This window comes from Zalophus californianus, chromosome 14 (genome assembly GCF_009762305.2).
Source record: "Zalophus californianus isolate mZalCal1 chromosome 14, mZalCal1.pri.v2, whole genome shotgun sequence".
NCBI lineage: Eukaryota > Metazoa > Chordata > Mammalia > Carnivora > Otariidae > Zalophus > Zalophus californianus.
In genome coordinates this window covers 40,924,052-40,947,000 of record NC_045608.1, presented here as the reverse complement: position 1 = coordinate 40,947,000, position 22,949 = coordinate 40,924,052, and the positions used below count along the sequence as shown (strand labels likewise).

Sequence of the window (22,949 nt, the reverse complement as noted above, 5' to 3'; positions counted from 1 at the left end):
TGAGGCCAAGATCTCGTTCTGTTGATCAAGCAACCATAAATCAACCTAAAGGTGCCCCTCTAGATTAGAATGACAGCGACCTAAGCATGACTGTTATTGAACTCTTTGGAAATTTAAATGAAAATGAATTTCAAGAGATCCAGATGTTTCAAGATTGGTTTTTAGGTTTAAAAGAAAACAATTCAGTTAATGTTTTGAGTTCTTGTATTTTTGAGAGTTATAACAAATTGCACTGGCATCTAATTTAGCAATTCAGAGTTTGTACAGCATATAAAATATTCACATCTATGCCTAATCCAATTTAAAAGGTAAGATGTACTTCTCAAATTGACACTCATTCGATTACCAGTCTAAACTCAGTTTGTTTCCATATGTTAGGAAAAATATATTTAATCTCAGAAAGGTACAGCTTTGTTTTTAAAAAGGCATTTAAAAAATCTTCCAATAGATACTGCCAAAAGATTGAAGGTTTTCTCTCTAAATTGTGTTTAAGAAGTCAGCATCCTGGCCTACTGTGCAATAAAACTTGTCAGGGGGAAAAATTGCAAAAATCCTCCCAGGGGAAGGCCAAGAGAAAATTAGTGCCCAAACAGTGTGTGGCAACATGAAGATCTTGGTTCTTAAGCCAGGCAGCTGATTTAATTTGTCTTTACAGATAACAGGGTGTGCTTTAATTATAAACCTTTAAAAAGTGATTTCTTAACACATGAACACTTAAAGAAGACTAGTTCTAGAGATTTTTAAAAATTATTTTTTAAAAAAACAAAAGAGTTATTTTCATATTTGGCTATAAACTGAAATAATGATCAAATAAAGATTTACTTATACTTGAGTGAAATGTCTACCATGTGTTACTTTTAAAAAGAGTCTACTCCACTGGAAGTTGCAGACCATGTTTTAGTGCTACTCCTGATAACACATGACGAATCCTCACCATCCACTGTTGTATAAAAAAAGTGAAAAAGTGCTCTCATTGAAACAAGAAAAGACTAACTAACATCTAAGAGGGCTGAGGTTTAGACAGTGTTATGATACAGAGCATGGTTGAGTCACAGAGAGAATACAAATAAGAATATTTCTTTATATCTGTATTATTATGAAGAGGAAAGAAGTGATGGAGGTTGACTAAACCTTCCTTACTATTTGCATAATAGCTATTTTGGAGGCATGACAGATTGTTCATATTAATCATTCATTGTCTTCTCTGTAATCCTTTTTGAAAGGAAGTGAATCATCCATATGCTTGCTGTTTATTATATTGGAGGTATGATTTAAGCTTACAACAGAAAAAAATATTGCTTAGGTTAAGAATTGTGATTTTTTTTTTATTAAAGTGAAAGATCTGACTTTTTTTGCAAAGGAGTCACAAAACTGAAAGAATATAGAATAGTATAGTTAGCTTAGCCTTTCTCTCCATTCCACAGAGAACTTTTGCACTGTAACACTTCATCCATCTGGAACCCTGCCCCAAACCAAGAAATGAGGAAAACAAGCCTCTAAGAGGCAGCAAGGATGTGACAAAGTCCACACACTAATATTCCTGGACACTCACTGGCGAATTCCATAGATTGTTCCTTGGAATCTATTTATATTTCACTTGAGATGATTCTAGAAAGTTGGTTGGTTGGGTTCCATCAGTAGATTAGACCCCCAAAACAGAGGGAAGTAAAAAGCTACTACCAGCAGGCACACTGAGAATGAAGAAAATGAGAGCAGGAGAGGAGGCAGAAAACCTGAATGCCAGCACAAAGACATTATTTAATAGAGAAGCAAATGGCTCCTCACCCCATAATAACATCACTGTATCCCAACACTGTACAATAAATGAGGTTGATCCTTATGGCCCTGAGTCACACAGAAAAAGGTAAATAAGATTCAGTATACTGCATCCAAGGTTGAAAAGGACATACTAAAAAGTCTGATCTATTTTACAAGAATTTTCCTCAAAGAGTTTTAGAATGAATTTTAAAGTATTGATGCTTTAGCAGTAAATTCTCAGGTAAATGGAACAACTGGGAATTTAGAACAATAATTTGTTGAGGTTTTTTTTTTAATTGAGGAAAAATATATTTTATATAAGTTTATAAGATTATATATAAGTTTCAGGTATATAACACTATAATTCAACATCTATATGCAGTACAAAGTGATCACAACTAAAAGTCTAGCTACCATCCATCACCATACAATTGACCCCCTCTACCTATTTTGTCCACCCCCCGACCCCTGTTCCCCTGTGGTAAACACCAATCTGTTTTCCATATTTATGAGTTTGCTTTAGTTTTGTTTGTTCATTGTTTTATGTTTTTAGATTCCACATTAGTGAAATCATACGGTATTTGTCTTTCTCCATCTGACTTCACTTTGCATAATATCTTCAAGGTCCATCCATGTTGTCAAATGCCTTGTCCGCATCTATTGAGATGATCATATACTTTCTAGCCTTCATTTTGTCAAAGTGGTGAATCACGTGGATTGATTTGCAGGTGTTGAACTATCCTTATATCCCTGGAATAAATCCCACTTAATCATGGTGGATGATGCCTTTTAATGTATCATTGAATTTGGTTTGCTAATATTTTGTTTCGGATTTTTGCATCAATGTTCATTAATGATACAGTCCTTTAATTTTCTTTTTGTGGTGTCATCTGGTTTTGGTATCAGAATAATGATAAAATGAGTTTGGAAGTGTTCCCTCCTTTTCAATTTTTTAGAAGTTTTTTTTTAAGATTTTATTTATTTATTTGAGAGAGTGAGAGAAAGCACAAGAGGGGGGAGGGTCAGAGGGAGAAGCAGACTCTCCGCTGGGCTGGGAGCTCGACGTGGGGCTCCATCCCAGGACCCTGGGATCATGACCTGAGCTGAAGGCAGATGCTTAACTGACTGAGCCACCCAGGTGCCCCTTTTTAGAAGAGTTTGAGAAAGATAGGTATTAAATCTTTGAATGTTTGAGAGAAGTTACCAGTGAAGCTGCTCTGGTCCTGGACTTTTGTTTGTTGAGAATTTTTTGATTAGTGGTTCAATTTCCTTACTAATAATTGGTATATTCAGATTTTCTATTGCTTCATGAATTAGTCTTGGAAGATTGTATGTTTTGAGGAATTTGTCTATTTCTTCTAGGTGGTCCTCTATGTTGGTGTATAATTGTTCATAGTCTCTTATGGTCCTTCATATTTCTGTGGTGTCAGTTGTAACTTCTCTTTGATTTATGATTTTATTCGAATCTTCTCCCTTTCTTTTCTTGGTGAGTATAGCTAAAGGTTTGTCAACTTTGTTTACCTTTTCAAAGAACCAGCTCTCAGTTTTACGGATCTTTCCCAATTTCTTTCTAGTCTCTATTTCATTTATTTCCATTCTAGTCTTTACTATTCCCTTCCTTCTACTGACTTTAGGCTTCATTTGTTCTTTTTCTAGCTCCTTTAGGAGTAAAGTTAAATTGTTTGAGATTTTTCTTGTTTCTGGAGGTAGGCCTGTATTGCTATGTATTCCCTCTTAGAAAGAATTTTGCTGCATCATCCCAAAGGTTTTGCTATGTAATTTCTGTTTTCACTTGTCTCTAGGTATTTTTTATTGATTTTCTTTGATTATCTTGATGACCCAATGGTTGTTCAGCAGCATGTTATTTTTTTTTAAAGATTTTATTTATTTATTTGACAGAGAGAGACACAGAGAGAGAAGGAACACAAGCAGGGGGAGTGGGAGAGGGAGAAGCAGACCTCCCGCTGAGCAGGCAGCCCCATGCGGGGCTCGATCCCAGGACCCTGGGATCATGACCCTAGCCGAAGGCAGATGCTTAACGACTGAGCCACCCAGGTGCCCCCAGCAGCATATTGTTTAATCTCAAACATTTTTGTGGTTTTTCCAGTCTTCTTATAATTGATTGTGCTCACAGAAAATACTTGATGTGATTTCAATGCTCTTGAATTTACTGAGACTTGTTTTGTGACTTAACATGTGATCTATCCTGGAGAGTGTTCCATGTGCAGTTGAGAAGAATGTTTATTCTGTTGCTTTTGGATGGAATGTTCTGCATACATACTATTAAGTCCCTCTAGTCTAATGTGTCATTTAAAGCTGATGTTTCCTTATTAATTTTCTGTTTGGATGATCTATCCATTGATGTAAGTGGGGGTGTTAAAGTCCCCTACTATTATTGTATTGCTGTCAGTTTCTCCCTTCAGGTCTGTTAATATTTGCTTTATATATCTTGGTGCCCCTGTATTGGGTGCATATATATTTATAAATGTTATGTCTTCTTGTTAGATTGACCTTTTTATGATTATATGCCCTTGTCTGTTATTACAGTCTTTGTTTTAAAGTCTGATATTTTGTCTGGTGTGAGTATTGCTACTCTAGCTTTCTTTTTATTTCCATTTGCATGGGATATCTTTTTCCATCCCTTCACTTTCAGTCTGTGTATGTCTTTAGATCTGAAGTGAGTCTCTTGTACACAGCATATAAATTTTTCTAGCCATTCTGCCACTCTGTATCTTTTGACTGGGGAGTTTAAGTCTATTTACATTTAAAGTAATTATTGATAGGTATGTACTTATTGCTATTTTGTTAATTGTTTTCTGGCTGTTTTTGTAGTTCCTCTCTGTCCCTTTCTTCTTTTTTCTCTCTTCCCTTTTAGTTTGGTGGCTTTCCTCAGTGTTATGTTTAGGTTCCTTTCTCATTTTCTTTATATATTTACTGTAAGTTTTTGCTTTGTAGTTACTGTGAAGCTCACATATAACCTATGTATATAATGGTATGTTCTGACTTGATAGCAACTTAAATTTTTTTTAAATTTTATTTTATTATGTTAGTCACTATACATTACATCATTAATTTTCGATGTAGTGTTCCATGATTCATTGTTTGCATATAACACCCAGTACTCCATTTAATATGTGCCCTCCTTAATACCCAACACCAGGCTAAACCATCCTCCCACCCCCTCCCCTCTAGAACCCTCAGTTTGTTTCTCAGAGTCCATAGTCTCTCATAGTTTGTCTCCCCCTCTGATTCCCCCCCCTTCATTTTTCCCTTCCTACTATCCTTTTTTTTTAACATATAAGGTCTGTGATTCATCAGTCTTACACAATTCACAGCGCTCACCCTAGCACATACCCTCCCCAATGTCTATCACCCAGCCACCCCATCCCTCCCACCCCCCACCACTCCAGCAACCCTCAGTTTGTTTCCTGAGATTAAGAATTCCTCATTATCAGTGAGATCATATGATACTTGTCTTTCTCTGACTGACTTATTTCACTCAGCATAACACCCTCTAGTTCCATCCATGTCATTGCAAATGACAAGATTTCAGGTTTTTTTTCGATGGGATAGCAGCTTAAATTTGAACACATTCCAAAACTGTACATTTTTCTCTCACCCACACATTTTTATTTTTGATGTCACATTTTGCATCTTTTTATTTATGCATCCCTTAATTAATTATTGTGGTTTTAAATTTATTTTACTTTTTTCTGTCTTTTAACCTTCATACTTGCTTTATAAGGGATTGATCCACTATCTTTATGTATTTACCTTTTCCAGTTAGATATTTACTTTCTTATATTTTCTTATTATTAATTAGTGCCATTTCTTTTTGGTTTAAAGAAGCCTCTTTAACATTTCTTGTAAGGCCAGTTTAGTGATAATGAACGCCTTTAGCTTTTGCTTATCTGGAAAACTCTTAATCTCTCCTTCAGTCTGAATGATAACATTGCCAGGTAGAAAATTCTTGGTTGGGAGTTTTTTCCTTTTAGCACTTTGATTATGTTATGCCACTCTCTTCCAACTTGCAAAGTTTCTGCTGAAAAATCTGTTGATAGCCTTATGGGGTTTCCCTTGTACATAGTAAGTTGCTTTGCTCTTGCTGCTTTTAAGATTCTCCCCTTAACTTTTACCCTTCTAATTATTATGTGTCTTACTGTGAATCTCTTTAGGTTCATTTTATTTGGAACTCTCTGGGATTCCTGAAACTCTATGTCTGTTTCCCTCCTCAGATTAGGAAAGTTTTCAGCCATATTTCTTCAAGTAAGTTTTATAGCCCTTTCTCTCTCTCTTCTCCTTCTGGCACCCCAGGATTGTAAATGTTATTCCTTTTGATGTTCTCTCAGAGACCCCTTAAGTTATGTTCATATTTTTAAATTCTTTTTTCTTTTTACTACTCTGGGTGAATTCATTTTTTTTTTAAAGACTTATTTATTTATTTATTAGAGAGAGAGAGAGTGTGTGCACACATGAGTGGGGGAGGGGCGGGGGGAATCTTCAAGCAGACTCCCCTCTGAGTGCAGAGCCCATCCAGGGCTCAATACCATGGTCCATGAGATCATGACCTGAGCTGAAACTGAGAGTCGGATGCTCTACTAACTGAGCCACCCAGGTGTCCCTGTCTGCGTTAGTTCTATTGCTTTGTTCCAGCTCATTGATCTGATCTTTGGCTTTATCCAGTCTGCTGTTGAATCCCTCGAGTGTATTTTTTAGTTCAGTTATTGTACTCTTCAGCATTGTCACTTCTATTTGGAACTTTCTTATATTTTCTGTCTCTTTGTTGTGGATCTCACTGTTAACCCGTTCTTCACCTGAGTTCAGTGAACATCTTTACGATCATTACCTTAAACTCTGTATCAAGTAGATGCTTATCTCCATTTCATTAATGTCTTTTTCTGATATTTTGTCTTTTTCTTTTATTTGGTACATATTCTTCTGTCCTTTCATTTTTTCCTGACTCTCTGTGTTTGTTTCCATGTATTAGGCAAATCAGCTACTTCTCCCAGTCTTGAAGGAGTGTAGAAAATGTCATGTGGAATGCAGAAGTGAAATCTCCTCTGACTGCCAGACCTAGATGATCAAGGGGTACCCGCTGTGTGGACTGCATGTACCTACGTGCAGTGGCAGCTCTGTGTCTGCAGTTCGGTGTGGGCGGGGTTGATGTCTGGCCCAGCTGCAATGCATACATAATTGTGGCAATAGTGAGTGCTATTGATTGAGACTTATATAAATAAAAGGAAAAATAAAAAATAAAACTATATTTGGCACTTAATATTTAAAAATCAAATACTTGCTAAAACTTACATTTGATTGGATTTTCATTTTTCAAAAAGTTGTACTGGTGTTTAATTTATCAACAATAAGATTAAAATCTAAAAGGGCTGGGATTTTGTCTTCCATATTTTCCATACATATTTACACGTGCAAGGGACTGGATTGAAAAAACAGATTTAAAATAAAAATGTCAGTTTAGAATTGCAATGTTTACCTTATTTGAACTTGTCTCATTAAAGCTTATGTATAACACCAATATTTTGATAAACAGTCAAGAAAATATTATAGTCACAGTGGGTTTCCTCAATTTTATACTCAGATCCCAAAGCTTGGTCTCTTCCATGACAAATCAGTAATGTGTCAACTGGTTCAAAGAATCACTCTAAAAGTAATCATAATCTCAAGCTTTTGAAAAATCAAATTCACTGCAAATATTTCAAATACCAGTTATGTAAGCCTATTTCTTGAGCTCTGTAACAATTCTCATTAGAATACAGTGTTTAGTCAAAGTAACTGCAAGGAAGTTTAAAAATATCACTGTGTAAACAGAAAACAAGGTTATTGTCTTAAAATGATCAATGCAACAACTTACAGCTTGTCCTTATTTGTCACATCGATTATGATGCTGATACCATCCAATCTTTCAATGCTTTTCAAATTCAAAGCTTTCCAGTACTATTTAGTTTTAATTAATTTATTAACATAGTTCTTTGAATAAAGATATTTATAAAGAGTGACCTACTAAACCAAGTATTTTACAATCTTACTAAAAGGGGAGATTGAATTGAGATTGCCTTTGGAAAAAAGGTAGACTCTTCCTGTGTTCTGGCTTTAAAGAGAAAATAGCGTTTTGGGAAAATACTTTAAAGAAATTATATAGGACAACAAATAAATATGAGGACAAAAAGACATCTCTTGGAAAATTCAAAGCAGATTAAACAACTTAAAAATGAGCTCAGAGTTTCTTGTATCTGAAAAGGAAGGACAGGTTGGCTTATATATTCCTCTTTGTATGATGAAGGAAGTAACTATGTTCAACTGGAAGGGCTAACTTTTCCACATATTAAAATCTAAGAGGAAGTTCAATAGTGGAATTCTGTAAATAAAGGAGTTCTTAAAATATAATGGGCAAAAAATTCTATAGCAATTTTTAGAAAGATATATGATATTCTTTTTATAAATACTCTAGAAAAAAGAGCAAATATAATGCCAGCATTTTTGTTTCTTTTTTTCTTTTTGTCTGGTTTCAAGTTTTTATTTAAATTCTAGTTAGTTAACATAATGCCAGCATTTCTAATAGGCCCAGGCTAATCTATTGAACGATGCCTGTGTAGATGGACCCAGTGCAGTGTCAGAGTCAAGAAAGGTGTAGTTACAACATCCTCAAATTTTCTTTTTCTTTTTCTTTTTGTTTTTTTTAAAGATTTTATTTATTTATTTGAGAGAGAGAGAATGAAAGATAGAGAGCACGAGAGGGAAGAGGGTCAGAGGGAGAAGCAGACTCCCTGCTCAGCAGGGAGCCCGATGTGGGACTCGATCCCGGGACTCCAGGATCATGACCTGAGCTGAAGGCAGTCTCTTAACCGAGCCACCCAGGCACCCTCAAATTTTCTTTTTAGAGTGTCCCATGGCCTAATTGAGTTTTTGCCAAGCACAGAGCTACTGTCACTTCATGGTTGAACTCATAAATATCTGAAGAGCTATATTCTCTAAAGCTGATTAATGTATAATCAAAATGGCTCAGATACTTAACTGGCAGGCAGTAAATTTGCTATTCTGCTGTCAAAGTCAAAGCTTCCCTATGGATGTTCTCATCTGGATGAAAGGCCATCCCACTCTCCCACAGAGTTGGGTTGGAAAATTGGAGCAAAATCTGTCCAGACCTAGATTTTCTCAAAAACGACCTTTGAATCTGCTCAAGAACATGAAGAATTCAGGTAAGAACACAGGAGATTTGGCTATAGAAAATTGAAAGAGATTATTGTGGTCTAAAAAGGACTGAAGAAGAGTTGTCTTGAGTCTGCTACCTCAACCCTACCCTACACAAATCCTTGATATGAACACAGGGGGATACCAGATTGTGTGGAATGGCATTTTAATGGTCCCTTCAGGCGTGCCACCACACCCAGTACGTGAATGAGTTAAGGTACAGCCCAGGGCTAAAATGAATGATTTGGAAATTAACTGTCCCTTCTCTCCAAAAAATTATTTAAAAAAAAAAATTTGAAAGCTAAAATGAAATCACAGTAAACTGTTCATATTCCTATATATTTCATAAACTGATAGGCAAATTTTTCTCACATAATTTAGTCTCTTACATCAGCATTAATAGGTTGTTTTTATAAGCTTTCATTATTTGTCCTTTTCCATGGTGTGTGTGTGTGTGTGTGTGTGTGCTCGTGCGATGTTTAAAAAACTGGAGAATGGGACAGAATAGAAGCAGATAGAATTGAATTAATGTAATCAGCCACATGTGATATTTAGCTCCCCTGTGTTTAAGACCAAAACTGCTGGCTGACCTACCACTTTGGTACCCACATCATGGCCTCTATTACAAAATATCTAGAGTTAAGTTTACACACTGTGGCTATAAAACAGAGTCATACTCACTGGCCAAAACATGGTAGTCATCCATTATTTTTTTCATTTAATAAATGACTACCACACACCAGGTACTAGGCCCTCGCATACAGGGAGAAAAGACACACGGTTCCTGTTTTGTAGGAGCCCACAGTGTAAAGCAAAGTTCACAACCCTGGTTTCATGTTAGAATTACCCAAGTGGCTAAACAAACAAACAAAAATGAACCTATGCTCAGTCCTGGAGATTCTCATATAATTGGTCTGCAGTGGAGTCTGGATGGAGCCAGTATTTTCAAAAAAGTTCCTGGCATGATTCTCATGTACAGCGAAGGTTGAGGACTACTGTTTTAATGGGTGAAAGAGAACAGTCAATAAACAAAAACAAGGGAAATTTTCTAACTGAAGCCAGTTGAGCTTAACAGGCAGCCTGGCTTCCTGCTCTGAATCCTTGAAGACTCTACCTCTAGGCGACTGAGCACACGTTTGCCTTCTCAGTCCTGCCAGGTTCTATGACCAACCAGTTTTCAGAAACTGGAATTGGTTAGGAGGTTGTTAACTCAATCATTCCTTCTAGTGTTGCATTCTTCTAACCTGCCTTGCTCCTAAGAGACCAAGTCCTAACTTCTGGTAGCCGGTTTCTGCTTGGGACTCTGCCTTGTGTTTGGGCCCTCCTGTGCATCGCCTGAATTCTTCAGCCTGCTGCTGAGTCTCTGGTAACAATACCTGTAGCCCAGACCGCCAGTCATTTTTTGCCCTCCAGATCACCTGCCACACCTTGGCATGTCTTTCTTTTATCTCCCATCTGATCTGGCTCACCTTGCCTCTGCCTCGCCTTCCACTCCAGGCTTGATGCAATCAACACAGATACTATTTGAAAAATATCAAATATCAAGAACAGAAGTACCCTTTATATACCAACAAATCTACACTAAATGTTTTTCAGCTTATTCTTCTTATAGGCTTTTTTTTTAGCTTAATAGATTTCTTGGTAAAGCATGATACACTGGGTTCATTTTTCTGGGTCATCATTGGCAGAACAACTGGACATTCTGGCAGGGGCTGAGCTACATCTGCTGGCATATTCATTGACTTCAAAGGGAGACCAGTGATCCTCACAACCCTGGTGGATTAAGTTAACTTTCAACTCAAATTCAGATTACAGTTGCGATATCTTGTTAGACCTATTTGAGGCTTGCTGTTACACGATGAGCTTTATTTTCTGAAATTTTAATAATAGATTCCAAAAGAAGTTGTTCTTCTGCAATAGCAATCCAAATTTCGCATCCCAAATCTTGAAATTGATAACATGCCTCCCCACCCCTGCCCTATCCGTTCTAACATAAAATAAATATCTGGGTAAAAGTAAAATATTGGTGTTTAAGAAAATTATTAAATACAGACAACTTTACACTACATGTAAGTTTTTACAGGGACTATGAAACCCCAGTTTATAGCCTATTTGGGTATGAGAAATATTTTATGAACATCTATCATAGCTCTCATCACACACCATGTTGTAAGCTCTGAGGTTTCCACCTAGATTGTAAGCCTGGTATACAGTGATGATACCGTATTCCTCTGCTCCTGTTGCCCATACATATTATGCTGACACATCATAGCTGCTTAAGAAATGAATGTGCCTGTTGCATATGGACAAGTCCACGTGTCTCCTGGGTTTTGGTGCTCCTTCATGCTGAAGCACTTTGACTTTGTACATCCTAGGATTCTTTCCTAGGCTGTGAGCCAAAGAGTGGCTTCATCTGGTGCTGTTTTGTGGATTAATGTCTGCAGCTGTTCTTTGTAGTTATATTTTGGGAATGGAATGACCACAAAAAATGAGTTCCAAATCAGTGAAACAAAACTCTTCGCCCACGAGCTCATCAGAAGATCATTTTCTGGTGGTAAAACTTCCATAGTGGTAGTTTTATTAATGTCATGCCTGGCCACCTGCCATTCTGAGGCTATGGATGAGAAAATAAGAAATCAATTTAACCTTTCTTCAGTTAATCAGATTTGGAATCCACTGTCTCAAGGGTGCTTTTAGCTGATTGATGATTAGGTGAAGAGTTTACCTCTATGGTGACCTAAATGTTGTTCTTATTAAGAGTCTGCAGTTGGATCATTTTGCACATCCATTTGTTTCTATTTCCTTACAACTGGCAACTTCAGAGTCTGATTCCTATATGAATATATATCCTGGTGTCTTCACGTGTTGCCTTTTACCTGGTGTATATGTGCCTAGCGTTTTCCTGTTTTCTCATGAAATTTTGCAAAAGGGACTTATGTGAGGTGTGGCACTTTCTCCAGACAACTTCCACACTTGTGTATAAGGTCATTTTTCACACCCAGGTCTTAGAGGGTAGTTATAAGAGTAGTTGAAAGTAGGTTATGAAGTAATAGCATGAGAAGGGTAGATACTTCCTAAAAGAACACTTTTGACATACTTTTCAAGAAATATGCAGTGAGAGCAAAAGTTTCTATGTTTACTTTCTTTCCTTATCATAAAAATAAATACCACATTATATATCTACTCTTTATTTTAATCTGAAAATCGAGGTGTATTGAAGCGAACATGCTTGGACTATAATGAAGGCAAACTTAAAATAACTGGTTAATACTTTTTTATCCTCTCTCATTTCCAATGCTTTTTTAAAGGTTATTTTTTATTGATTTATAACTGACACGATATTATATTAATTTCACATGTACAATGTAGTGATTCAAAATTTATGAAGTGATCACCTTGACAGGCCTAGTTACCACCTGTCACTATACAAAGTATACAAAATGATTGCCTATCTCTATGCTGACCATTATAGTGATTTCCTTAATGTAACTTCTATGAGCTGAAATATAACTTTGAAAAGCAACAGAGATTAAATGACAAAATAAATAATTATTATGTAATAATCTGAAACTATTTGCACAGTGAACACTGTAAAGTTTGTTCACATAATAAAAGGGAAGACTGTCTTCCTTAGTCCAATCATGGCATCTCTTTAAACTGGGAAGTGAAAGTTCCTGCCACTCTATAGATCATCCAGGTAAAACTGCTGTTAGTTTTAGTTAGGGGTCAGCAAACAATGGTCTGCAGGCTAAATTTGGCCCATTGCCTCTTTTTTATGGACTGCAAGCTAAGAATGGTTTTTACATTTTTAAACAGTTAAAAAAAATCAAAAGAAAATTAATATTTCAAGGCATGTGAAAATTACTTAAAATTTAAATTTCATATTACATGTAATATATAATGCATGTAACTGGCACAATAAAGTTTTATTAGAACACAGGCCTGCTCATGAGTTTATGTATTATCTATGGCTGCTTTTGTGCCATGGCAGAGTTGAGTATTGTGACAGGGACGATATGGCCACAGAGCTGAAAATATTTACTATCTGGTCCTTCACAGAAAACATTCGCTGACCCCTCGCTTAACTTAATAGCTACAATTATATAAATTCTGCTTTCATTTAAGAATCATGCTTGTTCACTAGGCTGTCCAGCTTCTCCTACAACTGGGAAAATATCCTTATAGGACTTAATGGCCACAGTATAGTAATAGGAATAATGTCCAAGAATGTATGCTTGAAATGGTCAGTCCAGGAAACATAATTTGATCAAGAACTTCCCCGTTTTTAGGTATAGACCAGAATAACCCTGGATCACTTCAAACCTGGTTTACCCCTATCCTAAGAGTGCCTATGATGCAATAAATGACTCACGTCCGCAGGCCAAACTTATCAACTATTCAGATAGCAGACATCGATGATTTTGAAAATTAGGAAAAACATAGAGAGTAAGATTGAATGTTGCTTTGGTATCTTACACAGATGAGATTAATTTTAACGAAAGCATAAAAGCCCACCTGTACGGGTTTCTGCCACAACAGGCCCAGCAAGGTCTGACGGCTTGCCAACACCTGCCTGGTTGATGGCTCGGACACGGAGCACATAGCTGACGCCCTCCTTGAGGCCTTGTACCTGGAAGAAGCAGGCATAGAAGTGATGGGTGCTCCATGTCATTTAAACAGAAGTGTTCTTCCTTCGTACATACAATTTCGTTGTAGAGTTCAACTTCTCCCATTCATGGAACTCTATCTCCCGTCCTCACTTAAGGTTATCAGATTAAACTTTTTAATATGTACATTTTTTTCTCCACCTCAGGCCTAAAATTTTTCTGAATATAAAACATCCAGAAGAGTAAATCTATATCATAATAGGTATGAAGATTATAGGTCATCTCTACTTCTTTATGCCTATATTATTTGAATTTTTCATCATGAGCATGTGTCGTTTTATAATCAGAAAAGTCAGTAAGTCTATTTTCACTTTAAAAATTGTGGACAAATGGGGCGTCAGGGTGGCTCAGTCGTTAAGTGTCCGCCTTTGGCTCGGGTCATGATCCCGGGGTCCTGGGATCGAGCCCCACATTGGGATCCCTGCTCAGCGGGGAGCCTGCTTCTTCCTCTCCCACTCCCCCTGCTTGTGTTCCTGCTTTCACTATCTCTCCCTCTGTCAAATAAATAAATAAATAAAATCTTTAAAAAAAAAATTGCGGACAAACTCTAAGATAATTTCCTTACAGGAAATTCACCTCCCAGTTTGTGAGGCACATTCAACCTCAATGTCAATCTCTCTCCCTCTTTCCTATATTCGCCTCTCTTCTTTTTCTTTTTTCAAATGAGTGAACTTAACCATTCTTTGATATGTTTAAACTGTATTACTTTTTTCTTCCCGCCCATTTTTTTTCTGGGCTGTTGGTCCCCTTTGCTTGGCTTCTCATCCTTGTTTTGCTTAACCTGAGTCAAGTCCAGCCTCAGCTCTTGGGATCCTGTGCTGCGGCAAATTGAAGATTTGGAAATTATCCTGGCCATAAATACACACCATCACCATCCAGGATGTGTCTGACTTTTATTTTACACTGTCCTTTGGGAGTTTCTTTGAATCTAGAGGCCTCCTGACTCATTTGGACAACGAAAGAGCGTGCTAACTTCCTGACCTTCCTTCACCTTTTTCTCTTCCCCATGAATTGTGACCTTTCCTACCTCCTCAAGGTTTTGTACGGGGCTGGGGAGCTCACTGGCATATGCTAAGATGAGTTAATGGCATATTTAAAGGTCATCTCTCTTGGAGGATATATTTATATTTTTTATGGGGACAGTAAATACCTCAACCCTGGAGAGTGGCTGACAGATGGCATGGACTTTAGTCCACAGTGGCAGGTCAATGGGAGAGAACTTTCAGAACAGGCATACTCTGAGTATCTTCCAAGGCTCACACCCTCTAGGCAGTGGCTTATTCTGGCAACCGATCGGGCTGCAAACGAAATGCAGTGTGCCACTTTCTGTATGATTGTGGTGAAGCCACACTTCATTCTAAGTCATAAGAGTCAGAATCATATTTCCCACAGTTTCTGAAGCCCTAGTGTGGATTTCAGGGTCTCCAGGTGTCACTGCTGACACAGGAGAAAACATTCTTCTGAGATATCCATTTGTTACAAGTGAGATTCAGTGGCTTTAGCAGAACAGTCTCTGGTAGATGAAGTTAGGAATTTGTTCAATTAGAACACTTTAGAGGAATCTGGAAGGCAAAGGTGTGGATAAGGGTGAGGATTAGGTCTGAGTTGAATGAACCCATTCCACTAGCCTCTGGGTGCTCACATGAGCACAAGCATGAGGGAGCCCATGAAGTGAGACAGAGCATGACTCAAAGGAATCAGCAGGTAAAGCCTTGCTGGCATGAATGCTATGAAAATAACACCCCCAAATCAAAAACCATCCCCAGGGGGGAAAAAAAAAATCAGAGAAAGAAATGAGAAAGTCACCTTTCTAAGACTGTAACAAAAATGTGAGGTGGGTAAGTAGAGGCAAGGAGGGAAAGAAGAGAGAGGAGGGAGCTTGTGGAATATTTTCCGAAGCTAGGCTAAGGGATTCAGGTTAAATATAACCAAATTGCTTTAAGCACCAGAAACTCCCCCCAACCCCAATCACTGCTAAATGGAATCTTACCAGGAGCCCAATATATGAAATAGACCACAGCAGAAATGTTGTGTTTTATCTTGCTAACTTTAAAGTTAATATCATTCAGGGAGCATTTCTTCTTTTTAAAAAAAGGTTTCTCGGGCGCCTGGGTGGCTCAGTTGGTTGAGCGACTGCCTTCGGCTCAGGTCATGATCCTGGAGTCCTGGGATCGAGTCCCGCATCGGGCTCCCTGCTCAGCAGGGAGTCTGCTTCTCCCTCTGACCCTCCCCCTCTCATGTGCTCTCTCTCTCTCATTCTCGCTCTCTCAAATAAATAAATAAATAAATAATCTTTAAAAAAGGGTTTCTCAAAATATGAGCACCCTCTTACCCTCAGGTACGTGTTTTTAATAGCTGCCTTGTTGAGTCCTCGCCATTGGCTATCCTTGGCCTTGGCCTCCTTCAAGTCCACAAAGTAACCAGTGACCGGAGTCCTTCCAGAGTGGATAGGAGGCTTCCACTGCAGAACCAGGGAGGTTTTCCTGACTTCACTATATTTGACATTGTGTGGGGGTCCTGAAAAAGAGACAGAGAGACCAATGTATACAAATCGTAACGTAGACGACAAAATGCAAATACGGGTAAATCTAGAACCACATCTGAAGTCTTAAAGCTGAATCCAGTGTTCTTTTGTGAAATCTACCATTCCTGTAGAAATAGGTATTTTGTGGTCATTTTGTGTCAAGTTTCCTCAATGGCTCTACATCAATCTACTAAGTCCCTTTCTGGGCAGCAGGTGGTCAGAGCCAATTCAAGGGGCCCCCAACTACGAGGCTGGATGAAAACTTGCCTTCAGGGTGTCCCTGGGCTTGTGGTCCTCATCTTTTATCAAGAACAGCTTAATTTGGTTGCAGATTCAGTTTCAGATTATTTTTGGATGGTAATCTGTAAATTCCCCTAAATCTCAAATGAGGATGAAGAAAGCAACCCTATTTGATGGCACATGAATATAGATAGTAATATTTCTTTTACAGGAAAAAGGAATATATTACAAAATAGCTCCCCTCTGGAGGGAAATCTTTTCCATAAAGCATATATTCTACCTAGGAGTAAAAACAAACTACAATTACAGTTTACAAAGAACTTTCACCAAAACAAGTACAATCGATCCCGTGGGTCCTAGCTAAACACTGCTAGGTACTTTATATTTATTTATCTCATTCATCCTTAAGACAACAGAAAACTCAAAGAAGCCAAGTAACTTGATCAACCTGTTTAGGAAGAAAGCCAAATGTCTTCCCTGCCCATGTGCTCTTTGCACTCTTGGGAGAATGCAAACTACTAAGTGATCTCCCACATCTCTCCATGACCACCAGCTGCTATGTAGGTGATATATTTATTTTCTTTTTTTCCTGACCTTTTTTTCTTTTAAATAACTGATTTCTAACCAACCAATCAAAATCCCCTGAACTGACTCACAGTGCTCTAAAAGCCAGCTACAAACATATGCTATGCGATGCTTTTTGCAATTAATAGCTCAATATTTGAGGGGGCTCTGTCCCTTGGCTTACCAGTCACGGGTATGTGTCATCCTTGCCTTCCGACAAGGTAAGAGGTTTAAATAACGTGGTAATAGATTTAAATAATAACATCAATGCCTTATAATAGTGTGTCATGTTCTGTTTCGCAAAGAGGATTTTAAATCATTTTCTTGTGCCATCCTCAGAACCCCACGAGGCATCCAAACAGGTAGCACTCACCCTACAACCTCTTTTGCTAACTACATCTCTTTCAACCAAAACATTTTCCACAAGCCTGCTCAGAATTTCTTAGTCTCTAGTCACTCATATTTTAACTTTATTCAGGAATTGCAAGAATTTAAAAACAGATCCACATTTGTGTAGGTGAGAGAAAGAGCTTAAGAAATACCAACTGGCTTAAAGGAGGTGCAAGGAAAGGCAGCATGTTTGCCCTGTATATTTACTGAAGTTGAGTGAATGCTTGAACTTCTCTTGGGTTTCTCTTGTCATCTTTTTATTCACACTTGATGGAGAAGTGATGCAAACAGAAGCTCTCTAAGCAAAGGCAAAAATAGTTCTTCAAGGGCACTAGCATTTCAAGTAGAGGAAGAGGGTGGCATCAGGGACAGGGCTGGATCTATCCAGTATGCTCCAGTGTGGCCTTGTGTTCTAATGTGGTTGATACTGGTGCTATACCAGTTGTTACGTATGTTGAATATTAAACCCAAGTGGGAGAATCTAGTCATCCTGTGGCACTCATTGGGTCTGTGAAGTTGGTACTGTTGGAAGCAAAATAAAATCTCCCACCAAATATATTAATGTCTTGCTAGTTTGAAACTTAATGGCTTAGTAAATTTGTTTGTATTCAATTTTTTAATTTGTTCAGTGTTGCCACTGTGTTTTAAAAAGCACAGGTAAATGTTTCTACCTTCTCCCCATTTTCTTCCCTGTTCAGTCAACTACCCACTATGGCAACCTCCAAAGGAGAATATTTCCAGCCAGTTTCAGGAAATTTATTGTGATGCAGAGTTGAGACAAAAATGTAGAGAGATGGAAAGGACTGGAGAAATGGAGAAAGTCCAGAACTTAAGTCCTAGGCAGGCATGTTAAGTCGGCCTACATAATATAATAAAGAGCTAGCAGCAAGGGAGGAGAGAGACAACAAGGAAGAGGAGACACATTGGCTGAGCTTGGAGAGAGAGATTTGGGGGAGGTTGATAAATGAAAGGTTCCAGCACAGTGGGAGAATGCATGGGAATTAGGGAGTACAGGAGGAAGTTTTTGAGACCTTTTGTTGTGGGATATGAACTGGATGCTCTTCAACGGTCTTTAAGAAGCACAAACAAAAATGAGAATTCCTTTTCAATGATCACGTGGAACTCAGATTTGTGCTTCTGTTAATCTTATTCCAAGCAGAGTTATAACTCTGAGGGCTCTAGGATTTATTTGGAATACAAGCACAAGAAATTATAGTCAGTTTTATATTGGCACCTATTATTTAATAGGATTATAAAAATATCTCAGGTAAACAAAAGAGAATTCCTTTCCCTTAGAAGCTGTCTATATGGCACTTAAATTTACTTCCAAGTTGTAGGTTCTTTTGAAAGAAACCCCAAGCCTCAGTGCTGAGAAATGTTTTTCATGATTTACCTGGAACAGCAATGGTCCACTCTTCACATTTGAAGCATTCGCTTACTGCTGAGGGCTCTCCCAACCCAGCGATGTTCATGGCTGCCACTTGGAACTGATACACCATGTTTTCCTTCAAGTTGCTAATCTGCAACATGACAATATCACAGAGAATGGATGTTGATTCAGGTATTTTTTTTTAAGTTGTTCAATATTTTGTTTACTTACTTCCTGTGTTGCACACACCCTGAAGTGACCTCCAGTGAGTTATACCCTTTTGTATCTACTCCCCTTGAGTGTGGGTGAAGCCTATGACCTGCTTCCAACCAAGAGAATATGGCAGAGGTACTGGAATATCAGTCCTGTGATTATTGTTCCATCATATGGAAAAGGAGAGAGGATATTATAGATGGAATTAAAGTCCCTAATTAGTAGATTTTTGAGTTCATCAAAAGGGAGATTATCTTGGGTAGGCCTGATTTAATCAGATGAAAACTGTCAAAATGGGGTTTGGGACTTTCATGATGAGAACACTGTCCTGATGGCCTTGAAGAAGCAAATGCCAGATTGTGAACTACCTAGCCACTCAAATTTGCAGAAGGGCAGCCTCTAGAAGCAGAGGGCCCCAGACTTACAGCTGAAAGAACTAAATTCTGCCAGTAACTGAATCAGCTTGGAAGAGGAACTCAGCTCCAGAGAAGAATGAGCCCAGGTGACATCTTTGTTAGACCCCAAGCAGAAGACCCATCTAAGCCTTGCCTAGGCTCCTGACTCATGGACACAGTGTTATAACAAATTAATAGAAAATTGATGCTTGTACAGATGAAAATTAAAAGAATTCTAAGCTAGGAATCAAAATATTCAAAATTCTGTCATTTTTCTGTTCCTTATTGAGTGACCTAATGTTTTCTATATCCCTCAGAAGAAATTGGGTTGTGGTAAATATACGTGATAAAGTAATGAATGTGAAACATTTGCAAAATAGAAATGATGGGATATATTAGTGTGAAAAAAATCCATGGACTATACACAATCCTTTGAGCATTAAAAATGCTTAATAAATGGGGGCGCCTAGGTGGCTCAGTCAGTTAAGTGTCTAACTGTTGATTTCGGCTCAGGTCATGATCTTAGTGTCCTGGGATTGAGGCCCGAGTTGGGATCTGTGCTCCGGGGAGTCTGCTTGTAGTATTTTGAATTTTTTAGCAAGACAATCTCTATAGCCTAGTTCACCATTGCCAGAAAAAGAAGTCCCATGCCACAATATTTTACTCCCGGAGAGGAGACTCCGGGGAGTCTCCTCTCCCTCTGCCCCCCACCCCCTGCTCATGCTCTCACTCTCTCTCAAATAAGTAAATAAAATCTTTAAAAAATGCTTAATAATGGGGCACCTGGGTGGCTCAGTCATTAAGCGTCTGTCTGCCTTCGGCTCAGGTCATGATCCCAGGGTCCTGGGATCGAGGCCCACATTGGGCTCCCTGCTCTGCGGGAAGTCTGCTTCTCCCTCTCCCACTCCCCCTGCTTGTATTCCCTCTCTCACTGTGTCTCTCTCTGTCAAATAAATAAATAAAATCTTTAAAAAAATAAAAAAATAAAAAAATGCTTAATAATGGAGGTATTGATGGAACCAGCTGAATTAACAAAGCTTACCTATTGTATGACTTAAGAACAAGGCAAAACAAGTATATATCTATGATCCAGTCTACACCTGATTTGATCATGAAGTCATAAGTTCATCTGCAAGAAGGCTTGTCTTGCCAGTTACTTAAGGTATAAGGTGAATATAATGGCTATATGTTATGGTAACAGAATAATACAAGCTCCCTTTTTGATTCACACACACATGCACACACATTCCCTTTAAGAAGGGAAGATCTTTTTAATTAAGAGGAAACCATCATGTAGATAACTTGGATCTAAAAGTACTTTATTCAGGTACAGGGCTGTTTTGGGGCTCCATTAGTATGACCAACCATTCCAGTTTTCCTGGAACTATGGGGTTTCTAAGGATGTAGGCAGTATAGTGTTGAAATTAGGAGAGTCCTAGGCAAACGGGAAAAGTTGGTCATTCTAGGCTTAGGTAAAATATTGTGGCATGGGACTTCTTTTTCTGGCAATGGTGAACTAGGCTATAGAGATTGTCTTGCTAAAAAATTCAAAATACTAGATAAAAATATCTTTAAAAAATCTTTTCAAAAGCATCAGATTAGTGTTAAGATGTTACAGAATTGGGTGCCTGGGTGGCTCAGTTGGTTAAGTGTCTGTCTTCGGCTCAGGTCATGTTCCCGGTGTCCCAGGATCAAGTCCCACATTGGGCTCCCCACTTAGCAGGGACTCTGCTTCTCCCTCTGCCCTTCACCCTGCTTATGCCCTCTCTCACTTCCTCTCTCTCGAATAAATAAATAAAACATTTTAAAAAAAGATGTTACAGAATTATCAGGACAGAATAAAGGGAAATAGGAAACAACAACAACAAAAAAAGATAAGTGGAACATAGAAGTAGCTTTTACCTTGGGGATAGTTGCCAATAAAGAAAAATTTGACCTTTGGTTTTGATTATCTCAAAAGCAGAGGAACTCAGAAATCAAAGCCTAGACCCAACCTAAAAAGGGGATAATAAAAGGGAACTCTCTACAATTAGGGGCTTTACTCTTTGGGAGTAAAGTTGAATTAGAAATAAACCTGCCTTTATACAGTGCAAATTCACATTGCTTGATTGTCCAAAAAAATAAAGTCTTGTATTTGATTTAAGAAAAAACTTAACAGGTGGTATCCCCAGGCACCTTGCAGAAGCAAAAACAAATCCTCTACAGAGAAAGATGCCTTCATCCTAAAGCTCAAATTATTCATGCAAATAATATTTTAATGACAATGAGCAGCACATAATAAAGAATAACCAAGCATAGTAAACAAGATACCATGAGCCAGACTACAAAACCAATGATAACAGATGCAGATCTGCAAAGATATTAGATGGTAGAATCATCAGACATAGATTAGAAAAACAGCTGTGCTTACTATGTTTTAAACATAAAATATAAACTTAAAATATCTGCAGGACTAATCCTGAAACTAATATTACATTATATGTTAACTGAGTAGAATTTAAATAAAAACTTGAAACATTAAAAAAAATAAAATAAAATATCTGCAGGAGACAGCAAACTATAAAATATTTTGTAAAATGTGACCTAAAAAAGGGAAAAAATACAATAAGAGAAAAATAATGGATGTGTTTAACAGGAAATCAGATGCAAAAGAAGAGCAAATTTGTAAACTAATGGAAAGTTATAAGAAATTACACAGACCACAGTGCAGAAAGACACAAAGATAGGAAAGAGAGAAGAGTGATTAATAGACATGGAAGATAGAATGAGAATGTTAAATACATGTTAACTAGAGTTTCAAGAGAAGAAGGGAGAGAATGGGGCAGCAACAATATTTTAGGTGATAAATGGCTTAAAATTTTCCAGAAAGATCTTCCTGAAAAATCCAACCCACAGATTGAAAATCCTCCTCATGCCAAAATCCTAGGCAAAGGCATTTTTTAAAACCTATACCTAGACACATAATATTTTAACTGTAGCACACCAGATAGTGAAAATATTAAAAGCTGTCTAAGAGAAAAGACAACCCTCAAATGAGCAAACAGACTAAAAGCTGACATGTCACTGGCAACAACGAGCCAAAAGACAGTGGAATATACCTTCGAAATATGAAAGAAAATAACTACCATTATATAATGTTTTGTCTAGAAAAAATTTTTTGGAGAATGAAGAAAAAAGTTATTTTCAGACAAAAATGAAGAGTATGTACCTTCCGAATACCCTAACTAAAGAATAGTCTAAACTATTTAATTTAGATGAAAGTAATTTCAAATGGAAAGTGAAAGATGTGAAATTAAAAGCAAATAAAATCTTAACTAAAATAATTTAGATAAACTTAAATAATTATTGACTATAAAACAATAATAACAATAGTTTTGGATTAAAAAATGAGTTAAAAGCACATATACAATAGCATACAAGTTGGGAATAGAATAAAATGGCTTAGGTATTCTGAGGCCCTATTCTTCTCAGACAAGGGTAAAGCGATAGAATAAATTTAGACTGTTAATTTGCTCACTGTAATTTCTAGAGTAACCACCAAAAACAAACCCAGAAACCCAGAATCTATAGCTTTCAAAGTAGTGTAGAGGGAGAAAAGGGGATAGCTGAAGGAAAAAATGTAA

General features: G+C 37.6%; 1 protein-coding gene across 3 annotated transcripts in view; it reads right to left on the bottom strand.

Annotated features, from left to right (window-relative positions):
* MYOM1 (myomesin 1) overlaps positions 1-22,949 on the bottom strand; it is a 157,503-nt gene that overhangs the window by 32,203 nt on the left and 102,351 nt on the right. For all 3 annotated transcript variants that reach the window (XM_027575852.2, XM_027575853.2, XM_027575854.2), the window contains 3 exons: positions 18,743-18,869; positions 15,964-16,148; positions 13,480-13,594 (listed from right to left, as the gene is read on the bottom strand). In XM_027575852.2, coding sequence (XP_027431653.1) covers positions 13,480-13,594; positions 15,964-16,148; positions 18,743-18,869 — 427 coding nt within the window. The remainder of the gene's footprint in view (positions 1-13,479; positions 13,595-15,963; positions 16,149-18,742; positions 18,870-22,949) is intronic.